Genomic DNA, 18281 nt, shown 5'->3' with positions numbered 1-18281 from the left:
CACATTAAATAAATACATACCCTGTACTGAAGTCATTGCCATAGAATTTTTTTCCTCGAGTTCCAACCCTGGATTTGTTTGACCTTCTGTATTCTCCAAAATTGACGGGTCCTGCTCCGTATTATTGAGTTGGCTCAAAACAGCCTGGACAATAGGGACCATCATGGCTGTAGTTGCTGTGTTACTTATCCACATTGACAGGAAAGCAGTTACCCCCATGAAACCCATCATGAGCCTAAAGATAACATGGAAGTACAAAAGCAAGCAAATCAAAAGGACATATCAGATAATACACTCACTACTTGTGGGTATTTCAATGGATGTAAAACACATAAGGAGAATAAGTTCCACTTTTTTTCAAAGCATGGTGACAAAATATATTTAATGCATTTTGTAGGTTTTATCAGAAAAGGAAGGTTTAAAGTATGCATAATTATAGAGATATAAAACAATAATAGGTGATACAGCCTTCGGAAAAGGATTCTTGCTTTGCAGAGTTTTGCCATCTTTTTGTACATCACTCATCCTTGTTTGTTTTACCTTTTCATCAATTAATTATCTCCCAGTGAATTACACAACCACACGTATGGTTCTCTCCTCCGTATGTTCTGATTGTTAGGTCAGATTGACTACAGGGTTATTTATTTACTAAAGGAAGAAAAGTGAGTGAATTCAAAGTAGATTTTAAATTTAAGGACAAAGCAGCTGAATTGTAAACATTCTCTAAGCCAGCTATGCTTCCAGTCCAGCTATGTAAATTTTGAAATTCACATATAATATTCTCACTTTTGTGAATGACCCTGTTTGTTAAGTTAATAACGGTGCTATATGTGAATCATATTTCACAAACTTCAACTAATTTAATTCGCTATCTGAGCAAAGGAAACATTATATTACATTTCAGCTACACATTTTTTCAGTCTGTTGCAACTCATGGCAAATTGTTGTTTAGTGAATTGAACTCGAACCCGTCCCAACTCTCTCAGCCTTGTACTCCCGCCCAGATTGAATGTAATTGATATTTGTAATGTGGAGTTGTAAATTTAGCATTTTTAGTGCAGCTTAAGGGGGGACGGGCTCTGGATGCCAGGAAAAGTCCTGTTTTTGTCAAACCATCCTCAAATAGTAAAACAAAAAAATTGGGAGACAGTGTTCATAAACTATTTGCACTGTAGCCACTATGCTGAGCGGTAGTAGTTATGGTACTTAGAGTGCCCTTTTGAAAAATAAAAGTAAAAACACTAATTCTGTAATGTGTACCAATGTGTAATTGGAAAATGACATTTTTCGATATTGGGTGGAGGTTACCAAACACTTATCTTGTGTTCAGAATTTTAGATGGTGATAAAATCCACTCAAATCACATTCTTTATGATTGTAACTCAGCATTAGTGATGTCGCGAACATAAAATTTTCCGGCGAACTGGGCGAACCGCCATAGACTTCAATGGGCAGGCGAATTTTAAAACCCACAGGGACTCTTTCTGGCCACAATAGTGATGGAAAAGTTGTTTCAAGGGGACTAACACCTGGACTGTGGCATGCCGGAGGGGGATCCATGGCAAAACTCCCATGGAAAATTACACAGTTGATGCAGAGTCTGGTTTTAATCCATAAAGGGCATAAATCACTTAACATTCCTAAATCACAATGGATATGGATTGACACCTGACATATGACATATTGACACCTTGACATATGGATTGACACCTGTCCTCAGAGACCCTGATACACACTGACACAGAGCAGAAAAGAGACTGTTCCCCCTACACAGGGTCACTTGGCAGATATGGATTGACACCTGTCCTCAGGGACCCTGATACACACTGACACAGAGCAGAATAGGGACGGTTCCCCCTACATAGGGTCACTTGGCAGATATGGATTGACACCTGTCCTCAGAGACCCTGATACACACTGACACAGAGCAGAATAGGGACTGTTCCTCCTACATAGGGTCACTTGGCAGATATGGATTGACACCTGTCCTCAGAGACCATGATACACACTGACACAGAGCAGAATAGGGACTGTTCCCCCTACATAGGGTCACTTGGCAGATATGTATTGACACCTGTCCTCAGAGACCCTGATACACACTGACACAGAGCAGAATAGGGACTGTTCCTCCTACATAGGGTCACTTGGCAGATATGGATTGCCACCTGTCCTCAGAGACCCTGATACACACTGACACAGAGCAGAATAGGGAATATTCACTAAATGCCAAACATTGTTATACAGGGGAATATTCAGTAAATAAAGGGGGGGCTACTGTCCTCCCCCCTGGCCCCCACCCCTGCACGGTGGGTGGGGGCCATAAATCACAATGGGGGGATCTACTGTCCTGCCGCCCGCCCCCACCCGTGAGCGGTGGGTGGGGGCCATAAAAATAATGAGGGGGGGGACCTACTGTATGATGTTGTATTGATCAGGTAGTGTAAGGGTTACGCCCGCTTCACAGTGACAGACCAAACTCCCCGTTTAACGCACCGCAAACAACCGCAAACAGTCCATTTGCACAACCGCAAACTCCCCATTTGCACAAGGTGGTATACCAACCTAGCCATGTCCGTTCCTTGTCCTCACTGATGTCACTGAAGGTCTCTTCCTCCACCCAGCCACGTACAACACCAAGGGTCCCCGAAAGTATGCTAATAAACTGAAAAAAGAAAAAAAATCTCCCAAGAAGGAGATCTAAAACTGGCATAGGAAAAGGTTAGACAACTATAATAAAGTGATACCTACAAATCCTAGTGAGCATAGGTGTATAATAGAGGGAGAAAGGGAAAGCAGAGTAATGCTTCCTAACGCCGTGGTTAGTACCCTTTGTTAAAGTAAATTGAGTAATGGACAAAAATCTTTATTGTATCATTTATAAATAACAAAGGGATACTATACTCATTCCCCTATAGTGGCTAATTGTGTAATAATGGTAATACTATTACCTATTATATAATATTGGCAGGGGCAAGGAAATTCCCTCTAAATAGATGGGTATAGGCAGAGAGTATGGAGACCAGAGTGATAAAGTGTCAATAAGGTGATATTAAGTTAAATGTATCACAGACACACAGACACCCTTTCTCTTAGCTAGTTTCCAGAAATGCTGGATAGGTAGAAGGGCTATAAAGTCTCAGAGAGGTCTAAGAAGAATCCTCTAAACTAGCCCTAATCTCCTTAAAAACCTTCAAGGGTGTTCTAAGCTAAAGCTCAATCTAAACGTTGAGATGACTGCCTGATTTCCCATCACAGATGCTGGCTAGGAATAACACTGTGCAAGACAAAGAGTGGGTCTAAGTGCCCATAGTGCAGCAAAGTGTCCCTAGTGAAGTGAAAAAGAGAATAACGAGCTGGCGCCCAAGAGAATAACGAGCTAGCGCCCTATCAGGGGACGTGTATATGGCATCGATTTTAGGAACCGGGAGATGGAAAAAGATGCTTGGTCGGTGCTCCTACTTCAAATTTGGGGCACTGCGCGTGCAATCTAATGTGCCACCAGATAGGAGTGGTGTGTTAAGTAGTACTATTCCTATCAGTTTAATCCCTGTTATGTGCCTTTTTTTTTGGTTGGTTTTTGAAGCCACAGTGCAGCACCAGAGGCCCGAAAAATTAGGCATGTACACATGCCTGAAAAATTAGGTATTGTTGCAGCCGCTGCTGTAGCAGCGGCCAGAAAAATGGATGTTTGTTTCCCAGGCAGAAAGTGCCCTAAAACATTACGGCTTGAACCCTAGTTGGTGGCGGATAAGTCACACAAGTCAACCGGCATTCAGAGCTAAAATACAGCAGCGTGTGGACCATTTTTAGCCCAAGGCAGTTCATCTCATCAGGCCTTTTTTAGTCAAATGTATTGCCCACTGTCAGTCCCTTCGGGATCCATCCCTCATTCCTCTTAATAAAGGTGAGGTAATGTAGACTTTTTTGACCTAGGCGACTTCTCTTCTCAGTGACAATACCTCCTGCTGCACTGAAGATCCTTTCTGACAGGACACTTGAAGCGGGGCAGGCCAGAAGTTCTATCGCAAATTGGGATAGCTCAGGCCACAAGTCAAGCCTGCACACCCAGTAGTCAAGGGGTTCATCGCTCCTCAGATTGTCGATATCTGCAGTTAAGGCGAGGTAGTCTGCTACCTGTCGGTCGAGTCGTTCTCTGAGGGTGGATCCCGTAGGGCTGTGGCGATGCGTAGGACTTAAAAAGCTCCGCATGTCCTCCATCAACAACACGTCTTTAAAGCGACCTGTCCTTGCCGGCGTGGCGTGGGAGGAGGAGGATTACTTTCACCTCTTCCCCTGTTAGATTCCCGTTGTGCTGTGACATCACCCTTATACGCTGTGTAAAGCATACCTTTTAATTTATTTTGCAAATGCGGCATCCTTTCCGACTTGTTGTAATTTGGTAACATTTCAGCCACTTTCTGCTTATACCGGGGGTCTAGTAGCGTGGACACCCAGTACAGGTCGTTCTCCTTCAGCCTTTTTATACGAGGGTCCCTCAACAGGCACGACAGCATGAAAGACCCCATTTGCACAAGGTTGGATGGCGAGCTACTCATTTCCCGTTCCTCCTCCTCAGGGATCTCAATGAAGGTATGTTCTTCCCCCCAGCCACATACAACACCACGGGTACCAGATAGGTGACAACGAGCACCCTGGGATGCCTGTTGTGGTTGGTCTTCCTCCTCCTCCTCAAAGCCACATTCCTCCTCTGACTCCTCTTCCTCACAATCCTCTTCCAGCGTTGCCGCAGGTCCAGCAAGCGATGCTGATAAGGCTGTTTCTGGTGGTGATGGTGACCACAAATCTTCCTCTTCCTCTTCACGCTCATCTACGGCACGATCCAGCAATCTTCGCAGGGCACGCTCCAGGAAGAAAACAAATGGTATGATGTCGCTGATGGTGCCTTCGGTGCGACTGACTAGGTTTGTCAACTCCTCAAAAGGACGCATGAGCCTACAGGCATTGCGCATGAGCGTCCAGTAACGTGGCAAAAAATTCCCAGCTCCCCAGAGGCTGTCCTAGCACCCCGGTCATACAAATATTCATTAACGGCTTTTCTTGTTGGAGCAGGCGGTCGGACATTAGGAGTGTTGAATTCCAACGTGTCGGGCTGTCGCAAATCAAGCGCCTCACTGGCATGTTGTTTCGCCGCTGGATATCTGCAAAGTGCGCCATGGCCGAGTAGGAACGCCTGAAATGGCCACACACCTTCCTGGCCTGCTTCAGGACGTCCTGTAAGCCTGTGTACTTATGCACAAAGCGTTGTACGATCAGATTACACACATGTGCCATGCACGGCACATGTGTCAACTTGCCCAACTTCAATGCCGCCAACAAATTTGTTCCGTTGTCACAAACCACTTTGCCGATATCCAGTTGCTGTGGAGTCAGCCACTTTTCCACCTGTGCATTCAGGGCAGACAGGAGTGCTTGTCCGGTGTGACTCTCTGCTTTCAAGCAAGTCAAACCCAAGACGGCGTGACACTGCCATATCCGGGATGTGGAATAGTACCTGGGGAGCTGGGGGGGTGCCGTTGATGTGGAGCAAGACGCAGCAGCAGAAGAGGACTCAGCCGAAGAGGTTATGGAGGAGGATGGAGTAGAGGAGGTGGCAGCAGGCCTGCCTGCAAGTCATGGCCGGTGTCACCAACTCCTCTGCAGAGCCACGCATTCTATGCTTGGCAGTCGTCAGCAGGTTTACCCAATGCGCAGTGTAGGTGATATACCTGCCCTGACCATGCTTTGCAGACCAGGTATCAGTGGTCAGATGGACCCTTGCCCCAACACTGTGTGCCAGACATGCCATTACTTCCTTTTGCACAATCGAGTACAGGTTGGGGATTGCCTTTTGTGAAAAGAAATTTCGTCCAGGTACCTTCCACTGCGGTGTCCCAATAGCTACAATTTTTTTGAACGCCTCAGACTCCACCAGCTTGTCTGGTAAAAGCTGACGGGCTAATAGTTCAGACAAGCCAGCTGTCAGACGCTGGGCAAGGGGGTGACTTTCTGACATTGGCTTCTTACGCTCAAACATGTCCTTGACAGACACCTGACTGTGGGCAGATGAGCGGGAACAGCTCAAGGCGAGAGATGGAGTGGCGGATGGTTGAGAGGGGGCAAGCGGGACAGAAGTGGGTGATGTGGCTAAAGATGCTGGACCAGGAGGAGGATGGCGGCTTTGAGTTTGTGATGTGCGATCATGTGCCTACGCAAAGCAGTTGTACCTAGGTGGGTGTTGGACTTCCCACGACTCAGTTTCTTTTGGCACAGGTTGCAAATGGCATCGCTGTTGTCAGAGGCAGACACAAAAAAAAATTCCACACTGCTGAGCTCTGCAATGACGGCATTCTGGTGGTTGACACAGCATGCGTTGATTGGCGTGCTGTCGGGCTGACCCCGGGTGCCGATGCATGCTGTCTGACTGTGCCACTAGCTCCTTGTGACGACCTCCCCCTGCTTCCAACAACAATGTGCACTGGCAGAGGTTGGCCGAGTACACGCTGTAGGCCTGACACACAGACGCTTGCAGACAACTAACTGCTATTCAATCTATTACAGTGAAAAAAAAGTTTTTGGGTTTTAAATGCACGCTATTGTGACACCAGATATGAGTGGCAATGTGCACTGGCAGAGGTTGGCAGAGTACACGCTGTAGGCCTGACACCCGCTTGAAGACAACTAACTGCTATTCAATCTATAACAGTGAAAACTGTTTTTTGGTTTTAAATGCACACTATTGTGACACCAGATATGAGTGGCAATGTGCACTGGCAGAGGTTGGCAGAGTACACGCTGTTGGCCTGACACACAGACACTTGCAGACAACTAACTGCTATTCAATCTATTACAGTGAAAAAAAAGTTTTGGGGTTTTTAAATGCACGTTATTGTGACACCAGATATGAGTGGCACTGTGCACTGGCAGAGGTTGGCAGAGTACACGCTGTTGGCCTGACACACAGACGCTTGCAGACAACTAACTGCTATTCAATCTATAACAGTGAAAACATTTTTTTGTTTTTAAATACAAGCTATTGTGACACCAGATATGAGTGGTGGCACTGGGCAAGTGGACACAGTATCCACTGTGAGCCTGACACAGAAGCTTGCAGGCAGGCAACTGCAATTAGGAAAAAAAAAGCAGACTGATGTTCTAGCCCTAAAACTGGCTTTTTGGGATGCTGTCCTTACAGCAGAGATCAGATGAGTCCTTCAGGACTGTAGTGGACACTGAATACACTAGCCTAGCTATCAATTTCCCTATCAAATGAGCAGCAGCTACACTTTCCCTCCTTTATCTAAGAATGCGGCTTCGGAATGAATCTAAAATGGATGCTGTACAGGAGGTGGGAGGGTCTGGAAGGGAGGGTCTGCTGCTGATTGGCTGGAATGTGTCTGCTGACTGTGAGGCACAGGGTCAAAGTTTAGTCAATGATGACGAATAGAGGGCGGATCGAACCGCGCATGTGTTCGCCCGCCGTGGCGAACGCGAACACGCTATGTTCGCCAGGAACTATTCGCCAGCGAACAGTTCGGTACATCACTACTCAGCATCAATACTTGCCAAATTCCCCCTAAATTGCTACATAACAAGTATCAAAATACCCTTAGGTAAATAACCTGTGATGTCTATGTTATATAAATACATATTATTGTTTGGCAATCTTGTTGTCTGTGATGACTATTAAGCTTACAAGACAAACATGCCTGTGTCTTAATAGTGCTAGGGCTAGACATTACACGTCTTTATACCTGTATCAGAAGCCTCCGATTGGTCATTCACCGACACAGACTGAAAGTTTATGCTTGGGAAAAACATTGAGGGCTTACAAAGGATGCAGTCAAAAGAAGTGCAAGCTGTTTTAAGTTATACCCCCACAAAAACATGCAGCAAAAAAAATTATTCAGAATTTCATTAAGGGGAAATCTACTAAATAAGGATTAAAATTAATAATTTGGGAGTGGTGTGTTACTTTAAATCCAAGATGTAGGAAGAAGCACTGGAAATCCAACATGGAGGAAGAAGCTCCCTGAAAAGTGAGCTGGCAAATACAAAATCTCTTAAAGGGACCATATGCTAAACTGGAAAATTTTAAAAATAAAAATAAAATAAAATTACTATTTGGCAGATATACCCCAAAGAAAAAACATGCATGCATTTAATTATGCTTTTTTCATTGGGGGTATATCTAAAATAACTTGCAAAAGCTGCAAATCTCTTACCCGCAGCCTTTGCAGGCCCTCACCTTGTTCCACATCCCAGACTTTCTGAAGCTGTCCAATCACAGACTTTCCAATACAGCTCAATGAGAAGTTTTACAAGACAGGTGCTCTAGGCCTGCTGGTGCTCTAGGCCAACTGAGCTAAACAAACCAGGAAGTAACAAGACCAGTTGTCTGACTGACAGCCAGGGGGTGTAACAATGTTAATTTATAAACATGCCAATTTCTATATAAACCAGCACTTCTTATGCAATGAATAAAGAAGGACACACTCTTCACAGCAAACACTTAGAGTGCTGTAAGCGTTTGGAGTGTTCCGTCATGTTCATTCCATTCTATCTACAATAGCTGTTTCTGAGATTTAATTGACTTTGGCATACTGACCTTATATACAGGCTCCCATGTTCTCCAACAATATGTTTAATGCTGAAACCAAGTTCTAAGGAAATTGGGCTGCATGCCACCCCATATCCTATCAAAATATTTGGATGCGTATGCACCATATCCTCCTGTCTGGTATTAGTTGCCAATTATGTGTAATCCACCTTTGTGCTCTGATATGTAGATAAAGGATATGAATATGAAACTCCTTATTAATTGAAATATTTTATATAGTCATCACAAGACAATGCCGTGTTTTATGGCAATCAAATAAATTAATCCTATCAGTACAATTTTGCAATCCTCCCTTTCCTGGAAAAGTTCTCTCCCTGAACCCACAATATGGTCTTCCAGTAACTTTTATAATTTTATTTAAAAAAATCTGTACACTTTCCTGAGATGCATTACAAAACAGATTGGAAAATCAAACAAATTGAAAGATAAATATTCCAAAATATTATTACTTTTCTTATCTCATTACATACTCAATAATCACTGAATCACCTAAAACTAAGTACCACCAAGCAACATGACATACAAACTAAAAGAGCTGCCAGCAATGCACAGTAATTTATCCAAGCTACATTACACTGACAACTTTATATTCCTGTATTTCAGAGAATTGCACCTGCAAACAGCAAAGGAACGCAAAACAATTCATTATAGGAACACATTATTTTTTGCATATAGTTTCCTTAAAGAGCAGTTCAACCCCTGCTATTGTAAAGAAGATACATTTTCATTACAAATTACTGATCTACAACTTTCTTACTCTAGCTTAAAAGAATACTCAAAATAAAACTACCAGCCAAAGAGAACTCTGGCGGGGAGTAATGGGGTTACAGGGGTAGTAAAGGGCATAACCCTACATATACAGAACAAACAGGAGAAGTAATGAGGAGAGCTCCTCGTATTACCGGGGTGCTCCACCTCACCACTACTACCCCTTGATAGATATCCAATAGTACAGGCTTAAAAACTGACAACCTTTATTGAAACAAAAAAATAATAATTATGATAATAATAATATAAATCTCCAACACACTCACAAAAATTAGTGAACAACACACACCCTTATATACCATAAGTAGTGAAAAATAAAACAAAGACTAGAGACTAAACATCTAACTGGTAAAGTATTCAAGCATTTTCCTTGTGTAAGCAGATAAGTCACAATATATCAGAGCAGTGCAGCTCAATACAAATATGTCACAGTATATCAGAGTAGTACCACTCTTGTATAATTAAGTGAGACAATTGAGCACACTGACAAAAAATTGTGTATCAAGGAAAACCAGCCTGTTAATGGTTAATTGTAATATATAGCAGGAGATCTCCCCTTTGCATGGATCAAGTAGGGAAAAAAGGAAATAAAAAATAATAAGTAAATAAATGACATAAGCACAGAAAAACTCTTCCAACAGATCCCTAATTGAACATTGACTTCCAGTAGTAAGGAGAAAAACCTCCTGATATTAAGTCTAGTAGAAGTTAAATCGAAAGGATAGGGAGATGAGAGATAGAGGAAACAAATCGGTTAAAGAAAGTGCTGTCTAAACAGAGTCCATTGTACAGAAAACAGACTCAGTCACTACACTTAACATATGTCATAAATCCCTTTAGTATAGTTTAAAGTTAAAGATCTCTTGTGGGGGTATCCTGCTAGCTGTAGTCTCAGTCAGTAGAAGCCATGACCAAAAACATTAAGTCATAGCCAAATAATAATGGTGATGTAAATACAGGTCGTCCTGCTCAGGTCGCCCAACGCGCGTTTCGGCGGTATAACCGCCTTTCTCAAGGGCAGGTAGCTGGCAGTGTGACAACCTCCCTTAGCTCCTTAAATACCCACACCACTAAGGACCCTCCTACCTGTCCACGGGAGGAGGGATTCGAACGTGTTCCGCCAAACAGCTGATCCCGGCTGTACGAGGAGTGTAATCACTGTCCATGAATGAAGTGCGCATGACCGTAGCAAATTGCTTGCGCATGCGCACGCACTTAGGATTTGTGCTTAGTAGAATTCAGGACGTGATTCCTCTTCGTAGAAGGGTAGTTTAGCTTTGGAATTGACTCTAAAATGAGTCTTAGATATAGATTATAGCCCCAATTGAATTTTTGTGGGCAGTGGTGTATGTATGTATACATACACGAAACCCCCTTTCAATTAGAAAAATATGTATACCAAAATATATATACACATGCCTCCATCCAACAGTATATTACTGGAGGGAATTACCCTTCATCCATTTTAATATGAGGAGCCACTGTGTAGCGGAGAGCCGATCTTGCACAGCTATTCTCCACTAGAGATCCCAGTGAGGCTCAGGAACAAGGTGATGTTAAGTCCATAGGCAAGGTTTCCAGCAGGTAAAGTAATACAGCAGTATCCCCATCGCAATCCCAATAACTGGACGACACACAGTTTCAGGAGTAGACTGACAAGCTTTATTCCACAGTTCCTTATAAAGCCCTCTCCCATGCAAGGGAGGAGGTTCTAACACTTAAGACATTATCCAATCTCTAAGTAGTAACCTCCCACAGATCTCCTCCCCTCCTCTAGCATCATAATCCCCTTATTGTGTACACAGTTTTCCCCGAGTTTTGGATGTACCCTAAATACTTGGGGTACATCCACAAATCCAACATCCCCAGATAGCTCTATTCTGGGGGACCAACATACTTAAAAATTAGCCCATTCGGATGAATGGTTCGTGAGATATGGGGTTCCAAAGATTTGACCGACCGCATGGGTAAAGTATCCGAAAACAGTTCCATGCATTTTGGCCCTGCGGTCGGTCACAAACAAGGGAATGAAAACAGGCGAATTGCCTGTGTTATGGAGCCTGGAGAGGGTTTGAATGAATTCCCTTGTTTATGGGGCTCTTTCTACCGAACGGCGGGTCATTCGGTAGTTTCCATACGAATTTCTGGAAGTATGGAGGTCTCAGCGGTGTTTGCCTAGTCAAGTGTCCGATTTTAGTTCCAGACACTCGACGGCAAAACACCGCTGTTCGGTAGTTTAAGATGGCCGCCGCCACGTGTTTGTTTCCCGAATGGCGGCCACCCAGAGGACAAAGACCACACTGCACTGATTGCCAATTACCTGTTTGCAACATTGTTGCAAACGGTAATTGGAGGCACACTCATTCCTGGGTGGTCTGGTTGTTCGGTAGTTTCATTCCCTTGTTTTATTTGAATGATTCTACCGAACAACTAGAGGAATACAATTCTTTACATACATTTAACTGTCATTATACCCGGATACCATGCTTTCTATACATGTACATACACATTAAACCAGCCATATGACCAAATACACTTATTCTCATACATGTCGTGGGACAGCCCGGTACCAATCCGCTACACACTGTATATATGTAAAAAGAATTCTCATTTTGTACTGTCCACAGGTATTTTTATTAATGGCATATCCACAGCAAATTAATATAAGGGGCCACTGTATATATGTAGTGTAATGGTACTCCCATCCACACTACCCATAAGTGGCACTAGTTTGTGGAGGGGGGGGGGGGAGGGGGGAAGTCTCATTTTTTTACAATTCCACAAGTTTTTCTGTTAATGGCATATCCACACATGTGGGAGGATAAGGGAGGGTTAATAGGAATGGAGAGAATTAACCTCAGAAGAAAGGAAACAAAGTGAAAAATAAATAAATAAATGTTTCATAAGTCAGAAAGAATAGCAGATCGATGGATTAAAAAACAGAGTGGTGTAGTATATATAGTAGAACATAGGCCTGGTAAGTAAGACCCTCATATAAACAAGGGAATAATTATAATAAGGCAAAAAAGAAATAAGAAATAAGTACATAAATAGATACAGTAAATAAGTGGGATGAAGTAAAATAAAATAAAATAAAATAGAGTAAAGTAAATAGAGCTAGATAACCCAAGGTAGGACACTTAAAAGGATATAATATTAATGAGGTCAAATAAATGGGGCAAAAGAGAAGCCTTCATTCAGACCCCGAGGTTGGAGTGTTTTTAGTCTATATATCCATTTTGACTCTCTCTGTCTCAGGACTCTGTCGAAGTCTCCCCGTCTTAGGTTCCTCTTAACTAGTTCCAAGCCACAGAACCTCAGATTATTGGAGTCACCATGATGGTGTTATTTCAGGTGTCTCGAGACAGGTGTTTCAAGGCGATTTCTTGGAGACCGTACATGCTCCATGATTCTAACCTTAAATGCCCTAAATGTCTTGCCCACGTATTTAACTCCACAGGAGCATGACAGTAGGTACACAAGGCCCTTGGTGTTACAGTTAAAGAAATTCTTTATCTCAATTGAACCTTGTCCTGCACTGTCACTCACAGTTTTGGACCCTCTAGATATGTATCTACAGGCTACACACCTTCCGCAGCCATATGAGCCACAAGGCGGAGTACCCAACCAAGTAGCTCGGGAAGGTGGCCTGATAGAGAAGTGACTGGGTACCAACATGTCCCGGATATTACGTCCTCTTCTGGCCGTGATATCAATATGTGAGCCTAAGACATTCTTGAGGTGTGTATCGTTCAATAAGATGGGCCAAAACCTATCCAGGGACCTTTTGACTTCGGACCAACCAGCGTCATACGTCGCAATCATGCGAATTGTTCCAGCCCCTCTAGTCCCCTCAGTTTCAGGACGATCACTCAAAAGTGCATCTCTCTGAGTCTCAAGTGCCCTTTTGTATGCTTTCTTGAGGCAACGATTCGGGTAGCCTTTTGCTTTAAAGTAGGCTCTGAGTTGCTGTGCTTTTATTTTAAAATCAGAGAGGTCACTACAATTCCTGCGGAGACGGAGGTATTGACCCACAGGTATACCCTCCTTCAGGGGTCTCGGGTGACAACTCCCCCAATGGAGAAGGGAGTTTGTAGCAGTGGGTTTTCTGAATAGGGTGGATTGAAATGTGCCATCCCTATTCATAGAGATGGTCACATCCAAAAAGTTAATTGTACGTCCACCGTATTCGGATGTGAACCGCAAATTCTCCTCATTTCGATTTAACAGACTAACCAGATCCAAAAATTCTTGGTGGGTGCCCTGCCACACTATTAGAATATCATCAATGTAGCGGCCCCACCACAGAATCATGGGTAAGTATTTTGTCAAAGCATCAGAGGTAAAGATTTGTTGTTCCCACCATCCCAGGTGGAGGTTCGCATATGAAGGGGCACAAGCCGTGCCCATCGCGGTACCCCTCACCTGGTGGTAGAACTTGGTATTAAACAAAAAGTAATTATGCGACAAAATAAATCCCAGGAGGCGTAGGACAAAAGCTGTATGTAAATCATCCCTACGAGGCTACCCGAATCGTTGCCTCAAGAAAGCATACAAAAGGGCACTTGAGACTCAGAGAGATGCACTTTTGAGTGATCGTCCTGAAACTGAGGGGACTAGAGGGGCTGGAACAATTCGCATGATTGCGACGTATGACGCTGGTTGGTCCGAAGTCAAAAGGTCCCTGGATAGGTTTTGGCCCATCTTATTGAACGATACACACCTCAAGAATGTCTTAGGCTCACATATTGATATCACGGCCAGAAGAGGACGTAATATCCGGGACATGTTGGTACCCAGTCACTTCTCTATCAGGCCACCTTCCCGAGCTACTTGGTTGGGTACTCCGCCTTGTGGCTCATATGGCTGCGGAAGGTGTGTAGCCTGTAGATACATATCTAGAGGGTCCAAAACTGTGAGTGACCGTGCAGGACAAGGTTCAATTGAGATAAAGAATTTCTTTAACTGTAACACCAAGGGCCTTGTGTACCTACTGTCATGCTCCTGTAGAGTTAAATACGTGGGCAAGACATTTAGGGCATTTAAGGTTAGAATCATGGAGCATGTCTCCAAGAAATCGCCTTGAAACACCTGTCTCGAGACACCTGAAAGAACACCATCATGGTGACTCCAATAATCTGAGGTTCTGTGGCTTGGAACTAGAGTCCTGAGACAGAGAGAGTCAAAATGGATATATAGACTAAAAACACTCCAACCTCGGGGTCTGAATGAAGGCTTCTCTTTTGCCCCATTTATTTGACCTCATTACTATTATATCCTTTTAAGTGTCCTACCTTGGGTTATCTAGCTCTATTTACTTTACTCTATTTTATTTTATTTTATTTTACTTCATCCCACTTATTTACTGTATCTATTTATGTACTTATTTCTTATTTCTTTTTTGCCTTATTATAATTATTCCCTTGTTTATATGAGGGTCTTACTTACCAGGCCTATGTTCTACTATATATACTACACCACTCTGTTTTTTAATCCATCGATCTGCTATTCTTTCTGACTTATGAAACATTTATTTATTTATTTTTCACTTTGTTTCCTTTCTTCTGAGGTTAATTCTCTCCACTCCTATTAACCCTCCCTTATCCTCCCACATGTGTGGATATGCCATTAACAGAAAAACTTGTGGAATTGTAAAAAAATGAGACTTCCCCCCTCCCCCCCCCCCCCTCCACAAACTAGTGCCACTTATGGGTAGTGTGGATGGGAGTACCATTACACTACATATTTACAGTGGCCCCTTATATTAATTTGCTGTGGATATGCCATTAATAAAAATACCTGTGGACAGTACAAAATGAGAATTCTTTTTACATATATACAGTGGCTCCTCATATTAAAATGGATGAAGGGTAATTCCCTCCAGTAATATACTGTTGGATGGAGGCATGTGTATATATATTTTGGTATACATATTTTTCTAATCGAAAGGGGGTTTCGTGTATGTATACATACATACACCACTGCCCACAAAAATTCAATTGGGGCTATAATCTATATCTAAGACTCATTTTAGAGTCAATTCCAAAGCTAAACTACCCTTCTACGAAGAGGAATCACGTCCTGAATTCTACTAAGCACAAATCCTAAGTGCGTGCGCATGCGCAAGCAATTTGCTACGGTCATGCGCACTTCATTCATGGACAGTGATTACACTCCTCGTACAGCCGGGATCAGCTGTTTGGCGGAACACGTTCGAATCCCTCCTCCCGTGGACAGGTAGGAGGGTCCTTAGTGGTGTGGGTATTTAAGGAGCTAAGGGAGGTTGTCACACTGCCAGCTACCTGCCCTTGAGAAAGGCGGTTATACCGCCGAAACGCGCGTTGGGCGACCTGAGCAGGACGACCTGTATTTACATCACCATTATTATTTGGCTATGACTTAATGTTTTTGGTCATGGCTTCTACTGACTGAGACTACAGCTAGCAGGATACCCCCACAAGAGATCTTTAACTTTAAACTATACTAAAGGGATTTATGACATATGTTAAGTGTAGTGACTGAGTCTGTTTTCTGTACAATGGACTCTGTTTAGACAGCACTTTCTTTAACCGATTTGTTTCCTCTATCTCTCATCTCCCTATCCTTTCGATTTAACTTCTACTAGACTTAATATCAGGAGGTTTTTCTCCTTACTACTGGAAGTCAATGTTCAATTAGGGATCTGTTGGAAGAGTTTTTCTGTGCTTATGTCATTTATTTACTTATTATTTTTTATTTCCTTTTTTCCCTACTTGATCCATGCAAAGGGGAGATCTCCTGCTATATATTACAATTAACCATTAACAGGCTGGTTTTCCTTGATACACAATTTTTTGTCAGTGTGCTCAATTGTCTCACTTAATTATACAAGAGTGGTACTACTCTGATATACTGTGACATATTTGTATTGAGCTGCACTGCTCTGATATATTGTGACTTATCTGCTTACACAAGGAAAATGCTTGAATACTTTACCAGTTAGATGTTTAGTCTCTAGTCTTTGTTTTATTTTTCACTACTTATGGTATATAAGGGTGTGTGTTGTTCACTAATTTTTGTGAGTGTGTTGGAGATTTATATTATTATTATCATAATTATTATTTTTTTGTTTCAATAAAGGTTGTCAGTTTTTAAGCCTGTACTATTGGATATCTATCAAGGGGTAGTAGTGGTGAGGTGGAGCACCCCGGTAATACGAGGAGCTCTCCTCATTACTTCTCCTGTTTAAAAGAATACTCAACACATCATAACCACTACAGCAGGATTGCAGGATGATGATTCCAGGAGTGCCCCCCACATTTTAAGAGTCAAACCAATTTAATACGGTGTGACTTCTTATCTGAAATCAACAAGGCAGTGCGGATCCCCACTTTCTCTGCAGCTCTCGGACAGCCTGCTGCTCAGTTTGTGTTTGGTGCTAAAGTGAAGCCCTGAATAGCTAGCTTTTTTTGCCGAGAGTTAGCTACGTCTTGCACCACTGGGCCCACAAGCAGCATGGGGCGCATTGGGTTGCCCTCACATTTCGTACCACCCGACAGGTATTTCTGGTCTGGTCTAGTGCCGTTTCCCTTTTACTGCACAACCAGGCCTCTGTCAGATTGGAAGTGTTGGATGCAAGTGAATTCAGGTCAGTTTCTCAACGTTTACAGCAAGAGCCGTGCACCCTAAGCAGAAAGGAGGGGACGAGGAGGGAGAACCTGCACGATCCCCAGTACACATCAGCATCAGCCAATAGTCCCCCTCGACCTCAGCAACACTGAGATCAAACAGCAACACTACATTTAAATACACCCCTACATTCAAACACCAACATTACATACAAATGCACTCCTACAATCAAACACCAATACTACATATAAATACACTGCTACATTCAAACACCAATACTACATACAAATACACTCCTGCATTCAAACACCAATACTACATACAAATACACTCCTACAATCAAACACCAATACTACATACAAATACACTCCTACAATCAAACACCAATACTACATACAAATACACTCCTACAATCAAACAACAATGCTACATACAAATACACTCCTGCATTCAAACACCAACACAACATACAAATACACTCCTACATTCAAACACCAACACAACATACAAATACACTCCTACAATCAAACACCAATACTACATACAAATACACTCCAACATTCAAACACCAACACAACATACAAATACACTCCTACAATCAAACACCAATACTACATACAAATACACTCCTACAATCAAACACCAATACTACATACAAATACACTCCTACATTCAAACACCAACACAACATACAAATACACTCCTACAATCAAACACCAATACTACATACAAATACACTCCTACATTCAAACGCTAAAACTGCACACAAACACAAATTGAATTCAGATGCCAACACTGCACACAAATACACATCTACTCCATGCAAAAACATGCTTACATTCAAACACACAGAGACTGCTCACAAATACAGTCCTGCAAATGGCAATGGGCAAATGTTAAATCCCCAGCATGCACAGCATTATAGAAGTTGTACACCAGTTATGGATTTATGGATCTACATCTTTTGGGTGACACTGTTGCTTTAAGTAAGCAGACAGGAAAGGCATTTACTCTTTTTGGCCACCCTTGCACTACATTGGGGCCCTACAAATTTCATGCACAAGGGTCCTCTCGGTATTAGTTCCCTCACTGTGTGGGCTTAGCTCAGTAAGAAGTCAAATTGTCCTAAAATGACTCCTTTAAATGGCAAAGTGCTCGAGTGGTTATAGTGATTGGCGTGTTCCTTTATACCCCTGGAAGAGAATGCTCTGAAGCATGCACTATTATTATGGAATATATCTATCAATACATAAATATGCATGACAAAGTGTCACCAGGCACGAGAACA

The 18281-nt window shown here is 42.7% G+C and overlaps 1 protein-coding gene across 1 annotated transcript in view; it reads right to left on the bottom strand.

Moving 5' to 3' along the window:
• The window catches only part of SLC13A5 (solute carrier family 13 member 5), a 97241-nt gene that overhangs the window by 29809 nt on the left and 49151 nt on the right, over positions 1–18281 (bottom strand). The window contains exon 6 of the mRNA XM_063449731.1: positions 21–235. Within this exon, the coding sequence (XP_063305801.1) occupies positions 21–235 (215 nt within the window). The remainder of the gene's footprint in view (positions 1–20; positions 236–18281) is intronic.

This window comes from Pelobates fuscus, chromosome 1 (genome assembly GCF_036172605.1).
Source record: "Pelobates fuscus isolate aPelFus1 chromosome 1, aPelFus1.pri, whole genome shotgun sequence".
Taxonomy (NCBI): domain Eukaryota; kingdom Metazoa; phylum Chordata; class Amphibia; order Anura; family Pelobatidae; genus Pelobates; species Pelobates fuscus.
This window is presented reverse-complemented; position numbering and strand designations above follow the sequence as displayed.